The following is a 25,160-nucleotide window of genomic DNA, read 5'->3' on the forward strand; positions in this document are numbered from 1 at the left end:
TCTGAGCAGGGGAGGGGCGGGGCGACGGTGCGCGCGGGGGGTGCGGGACAAGGCGTCTTTGAACTTGGCCGCCGCGGTGCCTTCTGGGCCTCTCGCCGCCAGGCTGGTCCGGGGAGGCACGAGGAGGCGGGCGGTTCTCCGGGGGAGGGTCGGCAGCCTGCTCCCGGTCGAGCGAGGCCCTCTGCCGGCCCCTCCCTGAGCCCGAGAGCCTTCCAGAGCGCCGGGTGAGAAAGACACGCGCTCCGCCTCCCCAGTGCTGGCCCCTCCGCAGCCTCCTTATTCCCCACAACTACCCTGAGTTGGTGGCATCGTCCCCATTGTAGTCTCCTTGCTTCTAAAGTCTTTTATAAACGAGATTGTCCGAGCCGCCCGCCGGCCAGTAGAGGAGCCCGGACTGCGGGCGCTGGGTAGACCCTCGGGCTCCTGCCTCTGCCGTGTGGGGGTGACGACATCGGGTTGACCTCTCTCAGCTCAGCCGGTCTGACACCTACCTGGCTGGTCTTTCTCTTTGGTAACAGAGATGGTTCATTGGCGGTCAAGTTGGGGCCTCCGTTACTTTTTCTCCTGCCCTCCCCTTGCCTCCCTCCTCCTCTCCTTACCGTCTTTTCAGTCTTCACCTTTTTTGGTCCAACCCATCTTTGCAGTGCCACTGCCACCATCTTTCAGCCTCATTGTCACACACCTGCTATTGTAGTACCCTGCACTCCTGACGCCTCCCCCTGTATTTCATTGCCAATCCACTCCCCTTGCATCAAGCTACTTCCCTGTTCAAAAACCCCTTTATTCTTTAAAACTAAAACTGTCTATAAGCTCAAGTCAAAACGCTTTCGCGTGGCATTTAAGGCCATTTGAAGCTTGGCTTCAGCCCGTCTTTCTAACCTGGTTTCTCTGGTTCCCTAAATAGAGGTTACAGACTTGCAGCTACAACTGGAAAATGTGTTTCAGCTGGTTCACAGAGTGTCTTCTGAAAATTCAAGTTGCTACTGATTTTAAAATTGGGAGATCTCATTTAAATGCCCAGATTTCCAGCTTCTTTTGAAACATTAGTAGAGCTGGAACCAGTTGTCCCATGTTCTTACATTCAGCTGCTGGTGTGAACTGAGAAGTGGCTGCCGCCCTAAGGAGGGCTGTGTCCCCCAGATCAACTTAGTTCCACCCCCTCCCAATAGCTCCGATCTCAGCGCAACAATCAACTGTGCTTGCACTGATGTTTCCTAAAATAGAGAAGTAGGTTTTGGTTGCTGTATCTCTATCAAAAGAGCAGAAAGGGAAAGTATGCCAAGAGGAATGCATGTGTAGACAACAGACGTAGGCTCCTAGCATCCTTGGCTTACGTGCTTGTCTTTCTGGACCACATAGCCACCTGAATTTTCCCCTTAGGCCCTACAGAGACCCTCACATACAGCTTGGCTAATTGCATCGCAGCCTCTCAAATGAACCTGAGGACCATACCTTTCTTTGCACCATCTCCTCCATTGACTAAATTCTATTCAACAGGGTCCTTGGCTGCTTCTACTCGGTGACACCTTCCCTGACAACCAGCCATCCAACCAACTCCATCTGTCCATCTCATCAGCATTTCTGGAGGTCAGGCTGTGCATTAGATGGGTATGCCCAAGCCACCACCATTTCTCCCTCTGGATTTCTATGGCTGTGCCTGAATCAATGTCGTATACCTGGTAGGTGATCAATAAATAATTATCAACTGGGTCCGTGGCCCAGTCCCACACACCTCATCGCCTTACTTGGATTTGAAGATCTTTGAGGGGCTGGGTCCATATTGTTTCTATCTTTGCACTGCCCTAACAACTAGCGCCATGCCTGGCACATAGCTGACATGTGGTGACATCTGAGGAAATATGTGCCATAAGGAGGTGCCTCAGACAAGCAGCAGATACTGAGTTTCAGTCCATCCCATGGCTGGAAGCATCACCCTCCACCCCACCCCCCAAGACTTAGGTGCAGCGGAAGGGAGAGGCAGTCCCAGAGAACAGAGCAGAAGCCTTACTTAGTCCTAAAAGTAGGGCGCACTTTACAAACCCCTTGACCTGGAGGCTCTGTGCAGGATTCAGCTGCAGCTACGTCTAGGACGCAGCTGTATCCATGTGGCCTGGTGAGAGAACCCCAGTCTGATTCTGTTTCTGAATTCGAAGCTCTATAATAACAATAGTTGACAGGTACGGGGGCACCCTCTGAGCCAAATGCTTCGAATCAGTGGCCTCCTTCCAGCGTCACACCTGCCTGGGAGTCAACACTGCACCTCCTCTTTTAAAGGAGAAGGCTGAGGCTCCGGTGCCTCAGTAAGTCGCCTAATGCCACATAGTAACAGGTTGAACCAGAGTTCAAGTCCATACGGACTCATTCCAGGGCCCCTGTGCTTAGAACTGTGCTGCTTCCAACACCTGAGCCTGAAGAGGGAGGGATGCCAGGTGGGACCCAGAGACTCAGCTGTCTGCTAGTTTGGGTTCTGGATTATTGTTTTGCATTGTTTACTGCTTGGCACCACCTGCCACCCTTGAAGGAGGGAAACATCACAAAAGGTTGAAGTTGATTCTTTTCTTTCTCAACAGTCCCTTTTGTTCTTTCTGATTTTTTTAAAATAAATGTTATTGGGGAATATTGGGGAACAGTGTGTTTCTCCAGGGCCCATCAGCTCCAAGTCGTCGTCGTTCAATCTAGTGGAGGGCGCACCTCACTGGCCCAATGTGGGAAACGAACCGGCAACCTTGTTGTTCAGAGCTCGCGCTCCAACCAACTGAGCCATCCGGCTGCCCCTGTTCTTTCTGACTTTGCCCTAGAAGGTTTCTCACTTCTCTAATCTCACGCAAGACTCACCTCTGTTCTTCCCTGTCTGTCCTTCCATTCTTTATTCCAATTCCATGCATAGTAGCCAAGAAATGAAGTGGCAGCTGGAGCAAGTGAACAGGAGCAGGGGAACTAGTGCTTCCTTCAGTTACATGGATCCAGGCAGAGTGTAAGGTAGTGGTCAGAGAAGAAGGTGGGCTACCCCAGGGGTCACAGGCTAAGCGTCTGCAGGGGCAGGTGGCCCGGAACTGCCGCCCATATCGCCCGCAAGTGAGAGGATGGAAACACACTTTTGGTTTGGTTTTTGTATGTCCCCTTTGTGGTAACAGTTTTGTTGAGATAAAATTCACGTACTATACATATCACTTACTTAAAGTGTACATTTACAAGGAAGCGTCACAGGTATTATCAAGGCTGTTTCACAGTTAGGAAGAACTAGAAGGGAACAGACAGGACATCTAGTCCAATCCCTTCACACTGAGATGAACGAAGCCTAAAAATAGGACGTGACTTGCCCAAGACCCCACAGCAAGTGCCATCGGCAGGGCCAGTTCCCGGCTTCCCCATTCCTAACCGTTTACACTCGAGGAAGCCGAAGCCCAGAGAAGCCCGGGACTTCCATGAAGAATGGGGCCTGTCAGAGGGAGATCACCTGTTGAGTCCAGTCTCTCTTCTAACAGGGGCTTAGACCAGTGCGGGCCCAGGGCTGACGTTTCTCGAATTTACTCGACCTGGGTCCAGACCTCCAGGCTCGCACCGCAGCCTGTACGAATAATCGGGGAATGTGTGGTCGCAGAGGTCCCCGGGATCAGAGGCATCTCCCCCTACGGCGGGCCAGTGCGATTACCCCGGCCAGGCTCAGGCGTCCCGCCTTTGAGGTTCCTCCCGGCAGCAGCGAGCCAATCCCAGGCCACGCCTTGACGGGGGCGGGGTGTCCGCGACCCCGCCCCGCCCACTTTCCTCGGGGCCGAGACAACGCTGCGCGGTGACCTAGGCAACCGGCCTTAGCGTACCTTCCACGTGCTAGATTTGCTGCGTCCCGCCCCTCTTGGCACAGCAGATGAGAAGCGAAGTTCTTTAAAGGGTAAAAAGGACGGAGACTTTGATTGGTTGGTTGGATGAGTCAATACACTCACTGGCGTCACCCTCGTGCTGAGGGAAAGGCAACCTCGCTCACGTTGGCCACCGGGAGGCGGGGTTAGCATGTTTTTGAGAAGCGGAGCAGAGAAAGGACTTTGGTGGACAGAAAATTTGGTGTTTCCAGTTCAAACTAACGACCGTCTTAGGTATGGGTGAAGGTAGTGAGAGCAGGAACTCCTGGGTCCCACCATCGGATGTCGTTAGTTACATTTTTTTGACAGTCGTATTGCGAGAATACAGGCATTTCATGTTTACGTTGAGCATTTATTGAGCGCCTGCTGTGTGTCAGACAGGGTTGTAAATGTTTGGGCTCCGTGAACAACAGTCCTGCCTTCTTGGAAGCTTGTGTTTTCACAAGAAGAGATAATACAGTCCTGCGTTAGAAGATGGGACAAGGCTAGGGGGCGGGGTGGGGGGGAAGAGTGAGGTGAAAGGGAGCAGGTTGCATCATTAAATAGATGGCCAGGCGAGAAACCAGTGAGAACTGAACAAAACACTGGAGGAGGCAAGATGGTCATCAGTGAGCTATCTGGGAGCAGAGTGTTCCAGGCAGAGGCACAGCTGACCGATGTCACTGAAGGACAGAGGGAGAAGAGAGTGGCGGTGGCCAGAGCTTCGTGAGCGCGGGGAGAGTGGTAGGAAATGAGTCCCGGGAGCGGGAGTGCAGGTCTTATACGGTCTTGTATGCTTGGCTATTATTCTGAAATAGGGAGCCATTGCAGGGTTTGAGAAGAAGAGCCCCAGTATCTGACTTACATTTTATTTTATATTGTTTATTTATTTATTTTTACCTGACTTACGTTTTAAAATAACCGTGCTGGCTGCTGTGTTGAGAACTAGTGGAAGGGGGGGGGTCGAGGATAGATGTTGGGAGGCCTGCTAGGTTATTGCAATAATGCATGCCATAGTGTGTAGGAGATGGTGGTAGTTTGTCCTGAAGTGGGGAAAAGTGGTCAGATCCTGGATATGTTCTGAAGGAAGGGCTTACAGGATTTCTCAAGAGATTGGAAATTGGGTATGATTTAAAGACAGGAGTTGAGAATCACTCTAAGTTTTTTGAACTGAGCAACTGAAAGAGGAGTTGCCATCAAATGAGGTAGAAAAGCCCAGGGGTGGAGCCCCCTTGGGGTCATGGGGAAATCAATATTTACTGATATAAGTGGAATGTTTCAATTAGTGAAGCACCAGTGTGACCAGAACACATAACAGGGTTTGGTAACTTAGCCAAGAGTCAGGAAGGTATCTCATCTCTGTGAGGGTGACAAGCTACCCCAGTGATGCTCTAATGAAGGATGTGGGGTCCCATCAGAATCACTTGGGAAATCTTTTCAGTCTAAACCACCGACGCAACCTTTCCCCCTTTTTTAATTTTTCAAACAGTCAACAGTCAGTATTATTTTGTGTTAATTTCAGGTATACAGCATAGTGGTTAGACATTTATATAATTTAAGAAGTGATCCCCCTGACTAGTCTAGTACCCACCTGGCACTATACATAGTTATTACCATATTATTGACTATATTCCTTATGCTTTACTTTATGTTTCCATGGCTATTTCGTAACTACCTATTTGTACTTTTTAATGCCTTCACCTTTTTCACCCTGTCCCCCAAACCCCATTCCATCTATCACCCCGATAAATCTTGTACCCATCTGACACCATACATAGTATTAATAATTACAGTGTTATTGACTATGTTCCTTATGCCACACCCAACATCCCCATAAATGCTGGGTGACAACCAATTTGCACTTCTTAATCCCTTCCCATTTTTCACCTACCCTCTTAACTCCACTCCCATCTGGCAACCATCAAAATGTTCTCTGTGTCTATGAGTCTGTTCCTGTTTTGTTTGTTTATTTTGTTCTTAGATTCCACATATAAGTGAAATCACATTGCATCTGTCTTTCTCTGTCTGACACACTCCACTCAGCACAATACCCTCCAGGTCCATCCATGTCACCACAGATAGCAAGAACCCATTCCCTTCCACGGCCAAGCAATATTTCATTGTATATATGTACCACCTCGTCTTTATCCATTCATCCATTGACGGACACCCAGGCTGCCTCCACATCTTGGCCATTGTAAACAATCCTGCAGTGAACATATGGATGCACAGATCCCCTCGAAGTAGCATTTTGGGTTTCTTTGGATAAATACACAGAAGTGGGATTATTGGGTCCTTTTTTGTCTCTTGTTATAGCCTTTGTTTTAAAATCTATTTTGTCTGGTATAAGTATTGCTACACCTGATTTTTTTTCCATTTCCATTTTAGTGAAATATCTTTTCCATCCCTTTACACTCTTTCTGTGTCTTTCGATCTGAAATGAGTCTCTCAGAGGCAGCATATTAAGTCAGTCAATTAAGTTCATGAACTCACCCTAGAAAAAGTGCTACACACCTCATTGCTGAATATCATTATGGTCACCTTTGAAGGACTCCCTTTGGGAAGCTGTGCACCAACGCCAGCACCTAGTCCACCCTTCAAAGCAATTTTGGAACTCTTTTTCTGGAATGGCCATCAGAGCTGTCGTCGTATTACCCTTGATGTCTTGAATGTCATCAAGATGTCTTCCTTTCAATATTTCCTTTATCTTTGGGTAAAGAAAGAAGTCAGTGGGGGCCAGAACAGGTGAGTAGGGAGGGTGTTCCAATACAGTTATTTGTTTCCTGGCTAAAAACTCCCTCGCAGACAGTGCCGTGTGAGCTGGTGCATTGTCATGATGCAAGAGCGGTGAATTGTTGGTGAAAAGTTTAGGTCATCTAACTTTTTCACACAACCTTTTCAGCACTTCCAAATAGTAAACTTGGTTAACTGTTTGTCCAGGTGGTACAAATTCATAATGAAAAATCCATCTGATATCAGAAAAGGTTAGCAACACTGTTGCAACAAGTTCATGAACTTAATTGTCAGACCTCATATGTAAGGGTTTTGTATTTTTATCCATTCAGCCTTCCTATGTCTTCTGAGTGGAGCATTTAATCCATTTACATTTGAAGTAATTGTTGATAGATAATAGCTATTGCCATTTTATTATTCATATTTTTTATCTTTTTTTTTTTTTTTCATCTTAAAGAAGTTCCTCTAACATTCTTTGTAATACTGGTTTTGTGATGATGAACTCCTTTAGCTTTTTCTTCTCTGGAAACTTCTTTATCTGTCCTTCGATTCTAAATGATAGCCTTGCTGGGTAGAGTAATCTTGGTTGTAGGTCTTTGCTTTTTATCACTTTTAATATTTCCTGCCACTCCCTTCTGGCCTGCAGAGTTTCTCTTGAGAAATCAGCTGGCAATCTTATGGGGCTCCCTTATAAGTTGCTAATTGCCTTTCTCTTGCTGCTTTTGGGATTCTCTCTTTGTCTTTAACCTTTGCCATCCTAATTGTAATGTGTCTTGTTGCGGGTCTGTTTGGGTTCATCTTGTTTGGGACTCTCTGCACTTCCTGGGCTTGTATGTTTACTTCCTTTGCTAGGTTAGAAAAGTTTTCAGTCATTATTTCTTTAAATAGAGTTCTCAATCCCTTGCTTTCTCTCTTCTTTGGTACCCCTATGATGCGAATGTTGTTATGTTTGATGTTGTCCCAGAGGGCTCTTAAAATATCTTCTTCTTTTTTTTTTTAAAATATCTTCATTTTTTAAAATTCTTTTTCCTTTTGCTGTTCTGATTAAATGTTTTCTGCTACCTTGTCTTCCAAATCGCTGATTCCATCTTCTGTTTCATCTAGTCTGCTGGTTATTCCTTCTAGTGCATTCGTCATTTCAGTTATTGTATTCTTCACTTCTGACTGGTTCTTTTTTATGGTTTCTATGACCTTTTTTATGTTTGCTATCTCTTTGTTGGAGTCTCACTAACTTCCTTGAGCATCCTTATAACCATTGTTTTGAATTCTGTCTCTGGTAGGTTGCTTGCCTCCATTTTGTTTAGTTCTTTTTCTGGAGTTTTTTCCTGGTCTTTCATTTGGGATATATTTCTTTGTTTCTTCATTTTGCCTGCCTTTCTCTTTATTTCTATCTATTAGGTAGATATGCTACTGTCCCAGTGTTGGCCAGGTGGCCATATGTAATAGGTGCCCTGTGGGGTCCAGTGGCACAGTCTCCTTGGTCACCTGCTCTGCATGCTCCAGAAGTGTCCCTTGTGTGGGTTGTTATATCTGAGCCTTGATTGCTATTGGCACATCAGTGGGTGGGATTGATCCTCAGACTGACTGGTTGTGGGGTTTGGCCATGCCCGCAGCTTTTGGGCTGCTGTGCAGGGGGTTTATCCTACTGAGTGGGATTCACCCCAGTGGGCTCTGGTGCCTGTTGAGACCGCCCTTTGTATGTGCCACTTGTAGGGCTAATTGGACAGTGCTCTGCTGTGGTCTGAAGCAACCTCCAAGTATGTTGGTTCTGGGGCCTCTTGGGAGCGGCTCTGGTGCAAGTCCAGGTCCCCCACTGCCTGTGACCAGTCGGGGGTTACCTGATAAAAACTATAAAGCAATCCACAGTTAGTCGCTGCCTGTACTGGACCTGGAGGCCCATGGGAGAGGTCACGCTGTGAACTGAGGATGTCTGCCACCAGTACCGGGTCTGGTGCAGCTCTGCGAAATGCCGGGACACTCTGGCCCGGGGCTGGTTACTAGCTCCCGGAAGGTTCTGCCGCGGATAAAGCCTCAAGTGGTATAGAGCTGGCTGTGGCGGGGTCTCAGTGAGTCAGCAAGGTGGAGCAAGTGGAGCTCACCAGGCCAATCAGATTCCAATTTGGCCAGAAGTGTAGGGGGCGGGCTCAACACGGGAAAGATGGCGCCTGCCTGCCGGCTGCTTGGCTGTGTGAGGAGCCCACACAGGGAAAATGGTTCCTTTCCTCCAACCCTCGCCTGAAGCCACCCACCTCAGTCTGCACCCCCCCCCCATATGTCTCCAATACCCCAGAGGCACTGCCCCACCGCTGGAGCCCAAGGTGAGTGCCTGCCGGTGAGCGAATGCGCACGTGGGCCGTTTAAGAGGACGCCTGCGTTTCCCGCCGCCGCCCCACTCAGACGGGCGCCATCCCCACTGTTTTTCCCAGCCAGATGTTGTGGGGGCTCATATTCCCATTCCCAGTATTCTGAGGAGGGCGGTTTGGGGGACGGGGTCCATCGCTCCTCCGGGGGGAACCTCTGTGGTCGAGATATCCCACCCGAGTTTCTCCCGCCACATGGAGTTTTGGAACTAGCGTGTTTCACGTCTCCACCCCTCCTCCCCGTCTCCACGTAGCTTCTTCTGTGTTGAGCTTCTTGAATTTAAGCGTTTGTAGTTTTCTTTAAGTTGGAACATTTTCAGCCACTATATTTTCATATATTTGTTTCTGTTCCCAACCCTTCTTCTGGGACTTTAATTACCCATATATTAAGCCACCTGAAGTTGTCCCATAGCTCACTGATGCTTTTGTTTTGTTTTTTCTCTCTCCGTGTGTTTTATTTTGAATAGTTTCTATTGCCTTCAGGTTCACTAATCATTTCTTCTGGTGTCAATGCCATGCAGTGTATTTTTCATCGCAGATTTTGTAGTTTTCCCTCTAGTAGTTTGACATTTTTTATATCTTTCATGTCTCTATTTAACTTTTTGAACATAGTAATTCAGTTATAATTACTGTTTTAATGCCATTCTCTGCTAATTCTAAAATCTCCGATCTGGGTCACCTTCCATTGATTATTCTCACTATGGGTCATATGTTCCTGCCCTTTACATAACTGTAATTTCTTATTGAATGTCAGACATTGTGAATGTTGCCTGATTGGCTGTCGGATAGCTTTTTATTCATATAAATGCTGCTCTTTGAGCTAGAGTGTAGTTAGACTGCTTGGTGATAGTCTGACTCCTTTAGATGTTACTTCTAACAAATCTAGATGATTTGTTAGGTCCTGAGCAGTGCTCCGTCTAGGGCTAATTATTCCCTGTGACTGAGGTAAGACCTTCTTGGGTCCTCTGCCAACTCCCTCGTGAAGGATGAGTGTTTTCAGTCTGGATGGGGGAGGCAGGGCCTCTCACTGCTGTGCACGAATGCCGGGCACGACGCCATCTAATCCTTTCACGTGGCTCCTTCCCGGGTGTCAGGTACTTTCCTCACACTCATGCACTCAATACTCAAGGGAAATCTTTTTCTTTTTTTAATTAATTTTTTAAATTAAAGTTTATTGGGGTGACAATTATTAGTAAAGTTAGATTTCAGGTGTACAGTTCTGTATTATATCATCTATAAATCCCATTGTGTGTTCACCACCCAGAGTCAGTTCTCCTTCCATCACCATATATTTGATCCCTTTACCCTCATCTACCACCCCCCTCCCTCCTTACCCTCTGGTAACCATTAACTATTGTCTGTGTCTATGAGTTTCTCTTTCTCATTTGTTTGTCTTGTTCTTTTGTTGTTTTTGGTTTATATACCACATATCAGTGAAATCATATGGTTCTCTGCTTTTTCTGTCTGACTTATTTCGCTTAGCATTATACTCTCAAGATCCATCCATGTTGTCGCAAATGGTCCTATTTTTTCTTTTCTGCCGAATAGTATTCCATTGTGTACATATACCACAACTTCTTTATCCATTCAGCTATCGAAGGACATTTTGGTTGTTTCCATGTCTTGGCCACCATAAATAAAGCTGCAATGAACATTGGAGCACACGTGTCTTTATGGATAAATGTTTTCAGATTTTTTTTTGGTAGATACCCAGGAGAGGGATTGCTGGGTCATATGGCAATTCTATTCGTAATTTTTTCAGGAACCTCCACACTGCCTTCCATAACGGCTGCACCAGTCTGCATTCCCACCAACAGTGTATGAGGGTTCCTTTTTCTCCACAGCCTCTCCAACACTTGTTACTATTTGTCTTGTTGATGATAGCCATTCTAACTGGGTGAGGTGATATCTCATTGTGTTTTTTATTTGCATTTCTCTGATGATTAGTGATGTTGAGCATTTTTCCATATGTCTATTTGCCATTTGTATGTCCTCTTTGGAGAAATGTCTCTTCAGGTCCTCTGCCCATTTTTCAATTGGGTTGTTTGTTTTTTTGTCGTTGAGTTGCATGAGTTCCTTGTATATTTTGGATATTAGCCCCTTATCGAAGGCACTGTTTGCAAAAATCTTCTCCCATTCAGTTGGTTGCCTCTTTATTTTGTCTACGGCTTCTTTTGCTGTGCAGAAGCTTTTAAGTTTGATCTAGTCCCATTCACTTATTTTAGCTTTTACTTCCCTTGCCTTTGGAGGAGTCAAATTCATAAAATGCTCTTTGAACCCAAGATCCATAAGTTTAGTACCTATGTTTTCTTCTATGCAGTTTATTGTGTCAGGTCTTATGTTTAAGTCTTTGATCCATTTTGAATTAATTTTGGTACATGGTGACAGATAGCAGTCCAGTTTCATTCTTTTGCGTGTGGCTTTCCAATTCTGCCAGCACCATTTATTGAAGAGGCTGTTTTTTCTTCATTGTATGTTTTTTGCTTCTTTGTCAAAAATTATCTGTCCATATTTATGTGGTTTTATTTCTGGGTTCTCAATTCTATTCCATTGGTCTATGTGTCTGTTTTTCTGCCAATACCATGATTACTGTTACCCTGTAGTACAAGCTGAAGTCAGGGAGTGCGATACCTCCAGTATTGTTCTTTTTTCTTAGGATTGCTTTGGCTATTCGGGGTCTTTTGTGGTTCTATACAAATCTGATGATTTTTTGTTCTATTTCTTTTAAAAATGCCATTGGGATTTTGATGGGGATTGCATTAAATCCGTATATTGCTTTGGGTAATGTGGCCATTTTAACTGTGTTGATTCTTCCAATCCATGAGCACGGAATGTCTGGGAGATCTTTTTCAACTCTGTCGAGTCTTCTCTCTGTACACGTTTCTCCTCTCTGGTAGTCTGTCCTGTGAACTCCAACTGCCTTGGTCTCCCTGGACTTTGATCTCTATCTTCTCAACTCAGGGTCTGCCACACTCTACTTCACATCTCCTTCTTGTGCTGCATCCTGGAAACTCTCTCTGGGACTATTTTGCGACTCATTTTATTCCCATCTTTCAGGGATCACTAGCCTTCATTTTCTTATGGCCATTCTTTTCTTTTTTTTTTTTTTTTTAAAGATTTTATTGGGGAAAGGGAACAGGACTTTATTGGGGAACAGTGCATACTTCTGGGACTTTACCAAGTCAAGTTGTCCTTTCAGTCTTAGTTGTGGAGGGCGCAGCTCAGCTCCAGGTCCAGGTGCCGTTGTTAGTTGCAGGGGGCGCAGCCCACCATCCCTTACGGGAGTCGAAACGGCAACCTTGTGGTTAAGAGGACGCGCTCCAACCAACTGAGCCATCTGGCCACCCAGGAGCTGAGTGGCAGCTTATTGACTTCATTCTAGTTGCGGAGGGCGCAGCTCGCTGGCCCATGTGGGAATCGAATCAGCAGCCCCGTTGCCCAGAGCTCGTGCTCTAACCAACTGAGCCACCCGTCCGCCCCGGCCCATCTTGAAAAGCGTCATTTTGCATGTTGTTCTCTTGGGCAGGAGACTAATATGGTCCTAGCTACTCCATTTTGACCAGAGGTAGAAGTAGAAGTTAAACCAGTGCCTTTTTTTGGGTTTGTTTTATTGGGGAATATTAGGGAACAGTGTGTTTTTCCAGGACCCATCAGCTCCACGTCAAGTTGTTGTTTTCAATCTAGTTGTGTAGGGCGCAGCTCAGCTCCAAGTCACGTTGTCCTTTGTTTTTTTACTGTGGTAAAATATACATACAATTTACCATTTGTGATGGTTAATATTATACATCAACTTGACTGGGCCATGGGGTGCCCAGATATTCGGTTAAACATTATTTCTGGGTGTGTCGATGGGAGTGCTTCCAGATGAGAGTAAATTTGAGTTAGTGGACTGAACAAAGCAGAGTACCCTACCCACCGTGAGCCTCGTCCAATATGCTGAACCTGAATAGAATAACAAAGTAAGAAAGAATTCTCTCTGCTTGAGCCTTGTTGAGCTGGGGTGTTGGTTCTCCTTCCTTTGTTCTTACACGCAGACTGTAACTTACACCCTTGGTTCTCCTGGGTCTAGACATCTCCCCTCCCATAATTGCATATATATATATATATTCCATTGGTTCTGTTTCTCTAGAGAACCCTAACTAGTACACAATTTTAATCTTTTTTTTAAAGATGTTATTGGGGAAGGGGAACGGGACTTTATTGGGGAACATTGTGCACTTCCAGGGCCTTTTCCAAGTCAAATTGTTGTCCTTTCAATCTTAGTTGTGGAGGGCGCAGCTTAGCTCTAGGTCCAGTTGCTGTTGTTAGTTGCAAGGGGCGCAGCCCACCATCCCTTGTGGGAGTCGAACCGGCAACCTTGTGGTTGAGAGGACGCACTCCAACCAATTGAGCCATCCGGGAGCTCAGCAGCACCTCAGCTCCAGGTGCCGTGTTCAATGTTAGTTGCAGGGGACACAGCCCACCATCCCTTCCGGGAGCTGAGGAGTCAAACAGGCAGCCTTGTGGTTGAGAGCCCACTGGCCCATGTGGGAATCGAACTGGCAGCCTTCGGCGTTAGGAGCACGGAGCTCCAACCACCTGAACCACCAGGCCGGCCTTAACCTTTTTTCAATTGCACAATTCAGTGGCATTAAATATATCCACAATGTTGTGCAACCTTTACCACCATCCATTTTGAGAATTTTTCCATCATCCCAAACAGAAATTCTGAACGCAATTAAGCAATAACTTGCTATCCCTGTTTCCACCATCCCTTAGTAAGCTCTATTCTACTTTCTGTCTCTATGAATTTGCCTATTCTAGGTAAATGGAATCATACAATGTTTGTCCTTTTGTGACTGGCTTCTTTCACTTAGCATAATGTTTTCGAGTTTCATCCATGTTGTAGAAGGTATCAGAATATTTTGTAAAGGCTGAGTCATATTCCACTGTCTGTGTAGACCCCCATTTTGTGTATTCATTCATCTGTTGATGGACGTTTGGGTTGTTTCCACGTTTCGGCTGCTGTGAACATGGGTGCACAAGTAAGCAATGCCTTTTGAGTTCACCGCTCTTTTCATCACAAGAACTATGAGATGGGCATCTGGGTTTTCTCTGTCCACACCCCTTCCTCCTTCTGGCCACAGCCCCTCTGTCACTAGGAATAGAAAAGATTCATGGGCATTAGTTAGGAATTGCCCCAATTGTGCTCAATAACTCCTTTGCCCCAGTGGTGGTGATTTGGTCCCAAACTGAACAAACCAGGGGCAGAGCTGAGGAAAGTGAAACAGAGACACTGTTGGCAGCCTTGTTTCCAGCTATTTGGAAAGACCAGTCTCAGGGAATGATGAAGACATGAGTGAAGCGTGAAGAAAGGCAGGGGGAGAATGCCCATCCCAGATGCCTCTGGGGCCAGGTGGACTCTTTTCCTCTTGTGACTACTCGGGATACCCCAGCATCCTTCTAACCCCCTTTCTTGTCTAAGCTAGTACCTTTTGGGTCTATATCCTCACAGCTACAGAGGCGTAAACTGACCACGATGCTCTCTCCATGTCAGAATCCCTCCTGTCAGGAAAGAATGAAGCTGCCTGTCTTAAGTCAGCTTCTCCCAGAAATTTAACCTGGGCCAAAGATTAAAGTGCAAGCTGTTGATTAAAGAAGTGTTTCCAGAAAAAAACCGTTCAGGGAATGAAGCAGGCAGGTTAACGAGTGTGTGAATAGCTCAGGAGTTCATTGTACGTCAGGAGGAGGAGCTGGGCCCTTGTCCTTACACACCTTTATGGCTGTAAGTCCCTCCAGGGTAAGGGCATGGGGACATCAAAGTTCCCATGCGGACACCGGCTCCAGTCTCTGAAGGCGGTGGGTGTAAGCTCTTTGCAGGAAAATGTACAGAATCCAGGCTCGCAGCACTGGTAACAGGGCTCCGAGGATTGGTGGGTGGGGGCGGTGGTGGTGGCCAGTTTGATCCTATATCTGGGGAAACTTGGCCTTTTTCTTGCTCCCATCCCGCCTGCCCCCTCCCCCTGCCACTAAGACTCACATGCCAACACGTGGGCTGACTCAATGACCCCACCATCAAAACTGAAATGTGTCACCCTGTGAGCCGTGCCGGGAAGCTGTCCGCTTCGTTTTCTTCCTGTTTGTCACAATGACTGCTCATGTTCTCCGTGAGGCATTCTGTTTACCAAATGTGTACTGGACAGAGGAAAAGAAAGCGCTTCCAAAGATCCTTTCTCCTTCCATAGCACAGCCTCACGTGCCAACAGTGGTCAGCCGGCAACATGACAATGACAATGTTGTCATAGCAAATTCCAGCTTTATCAGCACTACCTGCTCCAATCAGCTTCTAAATGCTTCCCATTCAACGTCTCATTTAATCCAACAATTGTACCCGGGAGATTCCATTATCATCTCCGTTTCATGGATAAGGAATTGAAGCTAATAAATGGTGGGGGTGGGGTTTGAACCCAGGCTGTTCTGACAACAGAACGTGAGCTCTTTTTTTTTTTTAAAAAAGATTTTATTGGGCAAGGGGAACAGGACTTTATTGGGGCACAGTGTATACTTTCAGGGGTTTTTTCAAAGTCAATTTGCTGTCCTTTCAGTCTTAGTTGTGGAGGGCGCAGCTCAGCTCCAGGTCTAGTTGCCAGTTGTTAGTTGCAGGGGGCGCAGCCCACCATACCTTGCTGGAGTCAAACCAGTAACCTTGTGGTTGAGAGCCCACTGGCCCATGTGGGAATCGAACCGGCAGCCTTTGGTGTTAAGAGCACGGAGCTCCAACCGCCTGAGCCACTGGGCCGGCCCCCCAAGAACTTGAGCTCTTAACCTCACTTTCTAAAAGGGGTAATTGACAGTGAAGGAGTTTAATTTCTTATGTGTTAAATAACACCCAAGACCCATGAAATGAAATATTTACTAATACAAGGAGAAACATGAGAAACAGTTTTATTGGAAATATTCTAACACATTTTCTGAACAAATAATAAAAAATAAATAGGGACACAGAAGATAGGAACAGATCCCTTTTTTTTTTTTTACCCTGAAAACAAATAAACCTTCTCTTCAAGTTTCACAGACAGTGAAAAAATTCAACAAATACTAAGCTACAGAGACTATTTCAGTAAATTTTGAAAAGGGGGAAATTCTAGAAGTCAGTCTCTGATGAAAATGCATTTCAACTAACAATAATATAAAACATACCACTTAGAAATGTAAACATATAAATAGTGTCTCAAATTACCCTTAGGACAAGAAGTAAATCAAGACTAAAAAAACTATTTAGAAAATAATAAAAAACAGGACACACTCAAAGCTGTCTGCAGAGGTAAAATTAACAGCATTAAATGCTTTTAGTGTCAACAAGAGAAAATGAATTAAGCAAGTTGAGATTTTAGAAAAGAGTATAAAAACAGCCCTCATCCCCCAAAAGAAGAAAGGAAATATTTGAAATAAAAAAAATAGACCAAATACCCAGAGGCCTGAGTAGGAAAGATGTACCTTCCAGCCTGTGGACAGGGACTAGTCCGCAGCCAGGCTGCACGTGTTCCTGTCCCCCCTCCCTGCTCACGCTCCGCCTGCTCTGCTCATGCTCAGCTTTCTGCAGCCTGCAGCTCCCCCTCTGTCAGCCTGCACCTCACACCCTGTCATCATGGTGGCATCCACAGGGCCCTAGTCACGCTTTTCCCCTTCCTATGAGACCCGAGGTCTCCATGACAGGAAGCATGTTCTGATCTTCCCTGGACCCCCAGAGCGAGGTCCTTAGTAGACGTTTACTGAATGGAAGATGAGTGGGACGGGCTGGCGCACAGACTCCCGCATTGCGTTTGGTCCCTGGCTGCCTCTCTGCCCACTGCCCCCCACAGCCCTCAAGCAATGTCAGAGGCCTGGACTGAATTGTTCCGGCAGCAGGAGGACTAACCGCAGCCAGGAATGATGGTGTGGACAATGGTGACCAAACATGAGGAAGTGGGACTTTGATTGTTGTCTTATCTCCTCTCTCACTGACTAATCAAGCACTTACTTCCCTTGTGAAAAAGAAACTAGTCCTACCTCCAAGGCAGGTTCAAAGGCCACCTTCTCTGGGCAACTTCCCTGATTTCTCCAACTAGAAACACTCGTCCCTTTCCTGGGCTTGCAGGGCATCTGCTTCTCCCTGTGGTCTCATAAATGTCTGCCTTCGGTTCGAGCTGTCGCCACCCTCTCGGCAGACTGCAGGTCTCTTGCACACACCACCTGGTATGCAGAGGACACACTAGGACATTCACCCAGGCTCCACACACCTTCCCCAGCACGTGCAGCGGTGGCCAGGGGACAACACACTGGTTTGAATGGGCAGTTGCCTAGGTGACAAACATTACAGGGAACTCAAAGCACACGGGCAGATCACGGTCCCCAAACGGACTCCCACAAACCTCAGGAGCCGGCACACTCACACCTGAATTGTGCCTGGCTGGGGAGCCATCCCCATGCCAGTCGTGTGGCTTCAGTCAAAATGAGGCAGGGGGATGGGGTTTGCGGCTACAGCGCCTGCGGCCGCTAAGTGCAGTTAAGGCAGATGTTTAGGTCATCTGTTCTGTGCCCAGAAGAACAGGGAAAGGGCACTCCAGGCACAGGGGTCACACTGGGCAACGTCCAGGCAGGAGGTACACGCATTTACTTGAGAAAGAACCACAGCATTAGCCTCTGTCAGGACAATCTTTCTAAAACTCAAGTCACAGCCTGTCATGTGCTGCCCTGCTCACCGCCCCCAGTGGGTTCCCACAGTCGTCAGGGTGTGGCCTTACGACCTGCTCCATGGGGTCTGGCCCCCCAGACTCCCTCAGCACTCCCAGTCTGCCCCCGCCCCACTATACGTTCTCCCCTGACAGCACCTCACCCAGGACCGTGGAGTGAAAAGTCCGTTGCAGCACCTGTTTGGTTTGGATCTGGGCTTCTCTCTCCAGCTCCAGAGCAGTATATCCAATTGTCCATATGACATCTACACTTGAATGTCAGATGTCTCAGACTCGACTGTAAAACCCATTGCACAGGCCCTTCCCCACCGTCCTCCCCTCATGCCCAACCCCTCCCTCTCTCGCTGCTCGCACATTCACTCCGCCCTTAAGTCCAGCCGCCTGTACTGCCAATCTCCTAAACCTCCACCCCTTCCTTCTGTCCTGTGACACTGCCCTAGTCTAAGCCACACTCTCACCTGGACTGCACAGACCCCCTACAGGGTCTCCCTGCTTCCGTCTGGGTCCCCACAATGCATTCTCTCGCCACAGCCAGGCTGGTCTTATATGCAAATGGAATCATGCCACTCCACCGAATTTGGGGTAAAATCCAGGCTTCTAGTTTGAGGGGGCTCCCACTGGCCAGATTGGAGACAATTTGAGCACCAAAATAATTAAGGTTAATAGCTATAAAATCATTAGAAATAAGGAACCCCCAAAGTCCTTATAAGTATATAAATAAATGGGCAGAAGACAGTTAGTGGAGGGAATGCTGGCACTGAAGTCGCTGTTGTGGAACCATCACGACAGAGACTGATTGGACTCAGGCAAGCCCCAGCCTGGAGGCTACAGCTCGTCTATTTCCTAATCTAAGGAAGAGGCGTCTGCACCGTGGCCATAGCCCATCTCCCCGATGGCGTATAGTGACTAGGGAAAAGAGCAACTAGACTGGAGAAACCAGCTGAAACCACCACGAAGGAGCAGATGGACACTGTGTGCCCCTTGTGTCACATGGAGAAGGACGCAGTAACACGTATGCAATCCTCCAGCCAGGAAAGCAGAACCCTGCCTAACAATGAAGAAACGGCAGACACGCTCCGAATGAGAAGATGGCGGTCTTCCATCACATCAGTGTCAGAAAGGACAGAGAAAGGCTGACTATTCCAGATTAAGAGACTGCAGAGAAAGGACAAATAACACAAGACATCGTGTATAGGCTGGATGCGAGACAGGAGGGAAAATGCTATATAAAGGATAGTGGGGAGACAGCTGACCAAATGGGTGGGAGCCTGGGTACCGTATTGCACGGATGTTGTTTGGTGAAGTGGTAACTAGTGCGCTGTACTGTGGTAGGAAATATACCCTGTAAGTATTTAGGGGTAAAAGCAAGATGTATGCGACTTGTTCTCAAATAAAAGTCCCATGTATACACTCCATAGAGAAAGAACAATTGAATGAGTGAATTTGGGGTAAAGGACATCCAGATATCCTTTGTACTATTCACTTTTCTGTAACTTTGGAATTACTTCCAAATTAAAAGTTAAACCAAACACTCCAGGCTGCTTACCTGCCCCCCAGGGCACTGGCCACCACCCCAGCCAGCCTGCCATCTTATCTGGACCGCATGCTCCAGCACACAGGGCTCCATCGACACTGGTCAGCTTTCAGTTTTCCCAACACCAGTTCCCCCCACCCACCCCTGGGCCTGCACCTTCTGTTGCCTCTGTATGGAATTCTCTTCCCTCTGCTCAGTTCTCAGGGCCATGGCAATTGTCACTTTCTCAGATGGCCTTTGACCCCAACCTAGTATAGATCTATTCTGTTCTTTCAAAGCACCCTGGACGTTTCCTTCACAGCACTTGTCACTGTGTGTAAGAGGCGGTGCTTAATGTCCACTTGCTCTCGTGGCCTGAAAGCTCCCCAGAGCCAGGGATCCTGTCTCTCTCCTGAGTGTGTCCCCCACCCCTGCTCCTGGGCCCGGCACACTGCTGGCACTTAGTAAGCAGCTGACAAGAAGGTGAATTCCACCCTCCACCTTCACCCCCAAACTGCCGGCAGCTAAAAGGAAACACACCTGAAAGTCCATCTCTAGCCCCAAGGACTGACCGCAGGGGCTTCGCCTGCGAAGGCCGCTCGGGCTTCCCACCACTGTGCCCGTATTAGACATGAGGAGGCCATGGGCGGAGGAAGGGGAGCTGGGAGGAGAGGGATGGTAAAGGATGGGTGATGGTGGCAGTCGGGAGGCAGCTGGCTGCACAGGGCTGGTGCCAGAGGGCCAGTCGGTATCAGAGCAAGAGATGACCAGGGGCTGCAACTGTGCAAAGAAGCAGACCCCCCTCACAGATTCCTGCCAAAGACAGAGCCAAGAACAAGGACCTGGACTTCCGGGTGAGGCAGAGAAACATCCCTGGAAGCAAAGAAATAGCGTCCAGAACAGCAGGAGACATCAGCAGAGAGAGTTGTCACAGAAAGCGAGGCAGGAGGTCACTACTACCCTGGAGGCTGGAGAGCCAAGATGGCAGAGTCGATACCTGCCTCCTCCCGGGACCACACTCAAATTACACCTAAATTACAGAGCAAGCAACCTGGAGAACCATCTGAAGTCCAGGCTTAAAGAAGCCACATTGAAACTGGAAATATATTGAATGTCAACGGGAAAAAAAAAAATTAACGTTGAGCGCGGAGGCCATGGAGGCACTAAATCCCATTCGTGTGGTTTCCTTCTTGCTGTTCCAGCTCACAGCTGGCTCCTGGTGAGCTGAGGCAGCCGTGGGGGAGGGGGCTGGCTAATGGTTGGACCCCATCTGAATCCTGACTCCACTTCATGCAGGCTGCATGACCCCGGGCAGTGCCTTTAACTGTCCCTGACGCCAAGCCGTCATCTGCAAAACGGAGTCATGCTCGTGTTCGCTTTGTGGCGCTGCTGTCAGGACTCCCCAAGACCGTCAGGGAAAGCCTGTGACCCACGCTGAGTCTACACTCCAGGAATGAATGAGCCTCGGAAGCGCTCGCGCAGCAGGCGCAGGCACCGGTTCCTCCGGCTAATCGGCAGCTTCCTGAGCTCGGCCAACCAGAGGGCTTCAGAAGGCCAGGCCCCTCCCACCTTCTGTCACATGTCCCCCCTCTGGTTCAGTCCCTGTTAAACAAACCTACAGTGGGCAGGCGCCTTTCTCCAAAGCCTGCTCCTGAAAATTGGCTCCCCACACCCCACACACACACCCCAAGTGTGCCCCAAGGCAGATGACGCTGGAGTTTACTTGCTTACTTGAGTGCAACCAGACTGTTTTCCAGGTAACTATGGTGACACGTCCTCCTCAACACAGCTACCTTCTGTGGATGTGAGGACGGGTTCCCAGGAGATACTACTGTCTGCCAGGAGCATCTGCCAGTCTCATCTCTGAAGGAAAGAGAAGCCTATGGGTACCACCTCACAGCTTGGAAAGCACCTCAAGGCGGAACCTCCCTCAGCGTCACACCTGCCTTGTCAGGTAGATACAACAGCTCACTACACCAGTCCATGTCTGTCAAACATTTACAGTGCACCACGCTCTGTGTGATGCATTGTCACACGTGATCTCATGTAAACGTTCTGAAATGGGCTCAGTTGTTCCATTTTACAGAAGATAGAAGTGGGGCTCTGAGTGGTTAGAACTTGCCCCCCATTGATGAGAACCTCAGACTGTGACTCCAAAGCCACACTTTTAACCTTCTAGACTGTTGCCTCACAAAGCAAGTATGTTATTTCCCAGGCATCATTCTACCTATCCCACTGAAGCTCAGACAGGTAAGGAGCCTTGCCCCAGGTCTCACAGGCAGGAACGGGCAGGGCTGGGATCCATACCTGGGTCTCCTGGCGCGGAGCGCCTGAAACCATGGAGCTGCCGCTTGAAGCACGCTGGGTGACTATTTCTGCAGCAGACTTGCCATGCCGATCCTGCTCAGCCCAGACGAGTATTTATAGGCAAGTCCTTCCCGATAGTTTCTGGAAATTTGATGTTTTCCTGAATCCCAAGAACAATCAGTCAAAAAATTGGGAAACTAGGAAAAAGTACTGTAATTCTCCTGTGAGAATTAATGCTTAACAACGAACATAGAGGCCTTTCTGGTTTGAAGGAATCTGCTGACATTGAGTAGAAAACAAGAGCAGGAAACACTGACAGCCCGAGTTCAAGGGTAAGGGAGACACTTCTGGAACTTGGGACAGGAGCACAGAGAAGTGGTCACAGGCTAGTCAGTCTTTCTCGTAGCTGTTGCCATATTCAATGTGTCTGTGGCCTGGTTCTGCTGTTCACAGTCAGTCATTCACACCAATAAATATTAATCAGCTTACATGCATCGTATATCTTATGCAAATCCTATGACGTTCCAAGAAATAACAAGTTTGGGAAACAATTAAGTCCTTAAATTGGCAATTTCAGCACATTAGGACTGCAGGTCATCTTGTTGAGGATTTAAACATTTTGTTATTTGAATACTACCCACTCGTGTTCTCTGGTATTGGCCGGTTTTAGAATACTTGCTATAGCCTACAGGTCTGTGGGACTACTACCAAATGTGTATTTCTTATTTATTAAAAAAACATGTAAAATTATGAAAAATACAGAAGTGAATTTCAGGAATTCCCAAAAGCTCAAATCCTGAAGATCAATACCTTGTTGGGAATCTGGAAACCTGAGCCTGGGGGTCCTGGATGGCCTTCCCAAGCCAGCCGGTGGAATGGGGCCCCGCAGAGGCCATGTTGCAGGCCCCCAGGAAGGCCCCCCCCGCCCAGGAAGCTGGTCCCAGAGCACCACTGCCTTGGCCAACATCCCTCTAAGGCAAAGGTCTGTGAAGAGGTCACGTTCAGGTTCCGGGGGCTGAGCCTGAAAAGCACTGGCCTCCACACAAAATTTCTCGGACATCTCAGGTTGCATCTCAACCATTGGTGCAAACGGAGAATCTGCTCACTTTAGTATAAACCCGTTTTGTAGAAACGCCACGAGAAAAATGGATGCTCGATAAATGGATACCCTGTCAAGCCTGTACTTAACTCGTGCACAGCAGGAGAAAGCTGCGCAGTAGGACAGCTGTGGAGTCAGGCAAGGAGACCTGGGTCTCCGTTAGGCTGTGTGACTTTAGGCAGCTCCCTTAACCTCTCTGAGACTTCATTTTGGCATCTGTAAAATGCTGATACTAATACCAATTTCACAGGGATGTTGTGAGGCTTAAATGAGAGAATTTCCATAAACCACAGAGCCCGGCAGAGTAAGCCCTCAGTACACGGGAGGTGTTGTCATTTCCTGTTATGACAGGCCCAGCAGTGAGGTCAGCCTTGAACTTGGGGAAAGCCCTGGGAGGCGTTGGGAGGGCTCGTTTGCCCTGCACCTTCTCCAGGTGGGCACCTTCCTGGGCCTGAAGCCTCCCGGCCTCCTCCCTGGCCCAGGCCGCCTGCCCCGCCCCTACCTGGGTCCCGCAGCGCAAGATGGCCAGGCAGGCGCCTTGGATGAAAAGCCTCTTCCCCACTTGGATCTCCAGGGGGCTGGCGCAGTTGGCACTGGTGGAAGCTCTTGCTGCGCCTCCCCTGGTGATCAAGGTAACCTTGCCTGCAGTCCTGGCATCTGTGGGCCTTCCCCTTCGGGGAAGGTGTTAGGAGGGGTGGGGGTGGGGTGTGGAATGGGCAGGGGCCTCCGGGTGACCCACCACCAGCCAGGCAAGGCCTAGAGTTTCGGGAGGCTAGCGGAAGCCTCAGTGAACGCGCTGGAGCCACCCTCCCTGCAGGCACACCTGGGCTGAGGGCCTGGGCCGGGCCGGAGCCCGGGGCCCGGAGGTGGGCCCTGTGGCCGGAGCCCTCCCTGCACTTCAGCGATGCATCCTCAGGCGCTGGGTGTGGTCTACGTTGTGTCTGAAGCCATTCCCATACATGGGGTGCTGGTGGTCACTCACTGTGAAAGCTGGTGGCGAGCAAGACGGGTGCTGTGACCTTCGGTTGGAGGCAGGGGGGGGCCGCTCCCTCCATGCGTTCCCACCATGGCTGTCTAGTGTGGAAGCTCTTTCTAACCTCGGGAACAGGTGGGTGGCTGGATCCTGGGGTGGCCAAGGGCCTGGCCTTGCCTGGGGAGCCGGCTCACCTCCCCTTGCCCTGGGGCATCGTCCTGAGTGCCCTGGGGGCTTTGTTTCCTCCCCTGGCGTCCAGCGGCAGCGTGGTGTTGGGCCTGGGCCGGGCGTTCATCCGGAGACCCCGCTTGGGAAGGAGCCTCCTGAGGGGTTCAGTCTTCAGGCCTTTCTCGTGGAGCGTCCGCCGTGTCACTCTCACTGCGGAATCCTGCGGGGAGAAAAGAAGAACCTGGGCAGTGTTTGTTCTCCTCATCGCCCCCAGGACGAGGAAGACCCTCCTTGGGAGTCCTCCGCGGGGCGTGGAAGAAAGCCTTGGGAAACAACAAAGCTGTGTTTCTGACGCAGGCAGAGGCTGGGGCTGGCCCTGGGGAAACTGAGTTTCTGAAAGTTAACTGAGGAAGTGCAGAACCAGCTCAAACTGGTCCTACCCTGTTCCTGACAGGACACTGAGTTGCTTTTCAGAGACAACAGACCCAAACCACATGTCCTGCAGCTGAAGCTGCACAGAGGAGAATTGCACCCGGAACCAAAGTCTCGGCTCAACTCCCCATAAAAGGATCAGGACGTGACCGGAACTTGAACCCAGGATCCCTTTCACAAGCAAACAGTCCGCTGTCCAGGAAGAGCCAGTGCTGAAGCCTCTTAACCATACGCGGTCTAACAATTAAGTTCACGAACTCGTTGCACCGACGTTGCTAACCTTTTTTTGATATCAGAGGGATTTTTCATGATGAATTTGTACCAACTGGGCAAACAGTTAACCAAGTTTACTAGTTGGAAGTGTTGAAAAGGCTGCATGAAAAAGTTAAAACAATACGAAGTTTACACCAACAATTCATGGCTCTTGCATCACGACAATGCACCAGCTCACACAGCACTGTCTATGAGGGAGTTTTTAGCCAGGAAACAAATAACTGGGTTGGAGCACCCTCCCTACTCACCTGATCTGTCCTCCAATGACTTCTTTCTTTACCCAAAGATAAAGGAAATATTGAAAGGATGACATTTTGATGACATTCAGGACATCAAGGGTAATATAACGACAGCTCTGATGGCCATTCCAGAAGAAGAATTCCAAAATTGCTCTGAAAGGTGGACTAAGCGCTGGTGTCGGTGCACAGCTTCCCAATGGGAGTCCTTCAAAGGTGACTGTAGTGATATTCAGCAGTGAGGGATGGAGCATTTTTTCTAGGATAAGTTCGCAACCTTAATTGTCCGACCTCATAGGCCTATTCTGTCCACTTCTCATGGCGGACAGAGGATGGCCAGGTGCACGGCTCCCTGTTGTCCTCTGTGAGGCTATTTTCCACCCACAGGTTCACCCAAGTGGGTCGTCAGGTCACAACTACATCAGACACTCATCTGCGAACAGGCTGGAGTTTTCTCTTCCTTGGTCAGCCCAGGATGTCACACCCCAGGAACACGCCCGGAGGTCACAGGCATTGACT

At 48.5% G+C, this 25,160-nt stretch overlaps 1 protein-coding gene across 12 annotated transcripts in view; it reads right to left on the reverse strand.

Annotated features, from left to right (window-relative positions):
* Nucleotides 1-10,218: 10,218 nt before the first annotated feature.
* Nucleotides 10,219-25,160, reverse strand: part of BCL7C (BAF chromatin remodeling complex subunit BCL7C) — a 38,404-nt gene continuing 23,462 nt past the window's right edge. Inside the window, exons 6-8 of one of the 12 annotated variants that reach the window (XR_012493192.1) lie at nt 23,727-23,920; nt 21,461-21,620; nt 10,219-14,066 (exon numbers count right to left, since the gene is read on the reverse strand). Coding sequence is in view for 3 of the 12 variants with exons in the window: in XM_074322987.1 (XP_074179088.1) it covers nt 21,575-21,620; nt 23,727-23,920 (240 nt within the window). In the remaining 9 variants the exon portion in view is untranslated. Of the gene's footprint in view, nt 14,067-15,837; nt 23,921-25,160 lie in introns of those variants that run through there. The other 11 variants (XR_012493193.1, XR_012493188.1, XR_012493191.1 and 8 more) reach the window with 11 other exon arrangements.

This window comes from Rhinolophus sinicus, linkage group LG18, assembly GCF_036562045.2.
Source record: "Rhinolophus sinicus isolate RSC01 linkage group LG18, ASM3656204v1, whole genome shotgun sequence".
Classification (NCBI taxonomy): domain Eukaryota; kingdom Metazoa; phylum Chordata; class Mammalia; order Chiroptera; family Rhinolophidae; genus Rhinolophus; species Rhinolophus sinicus.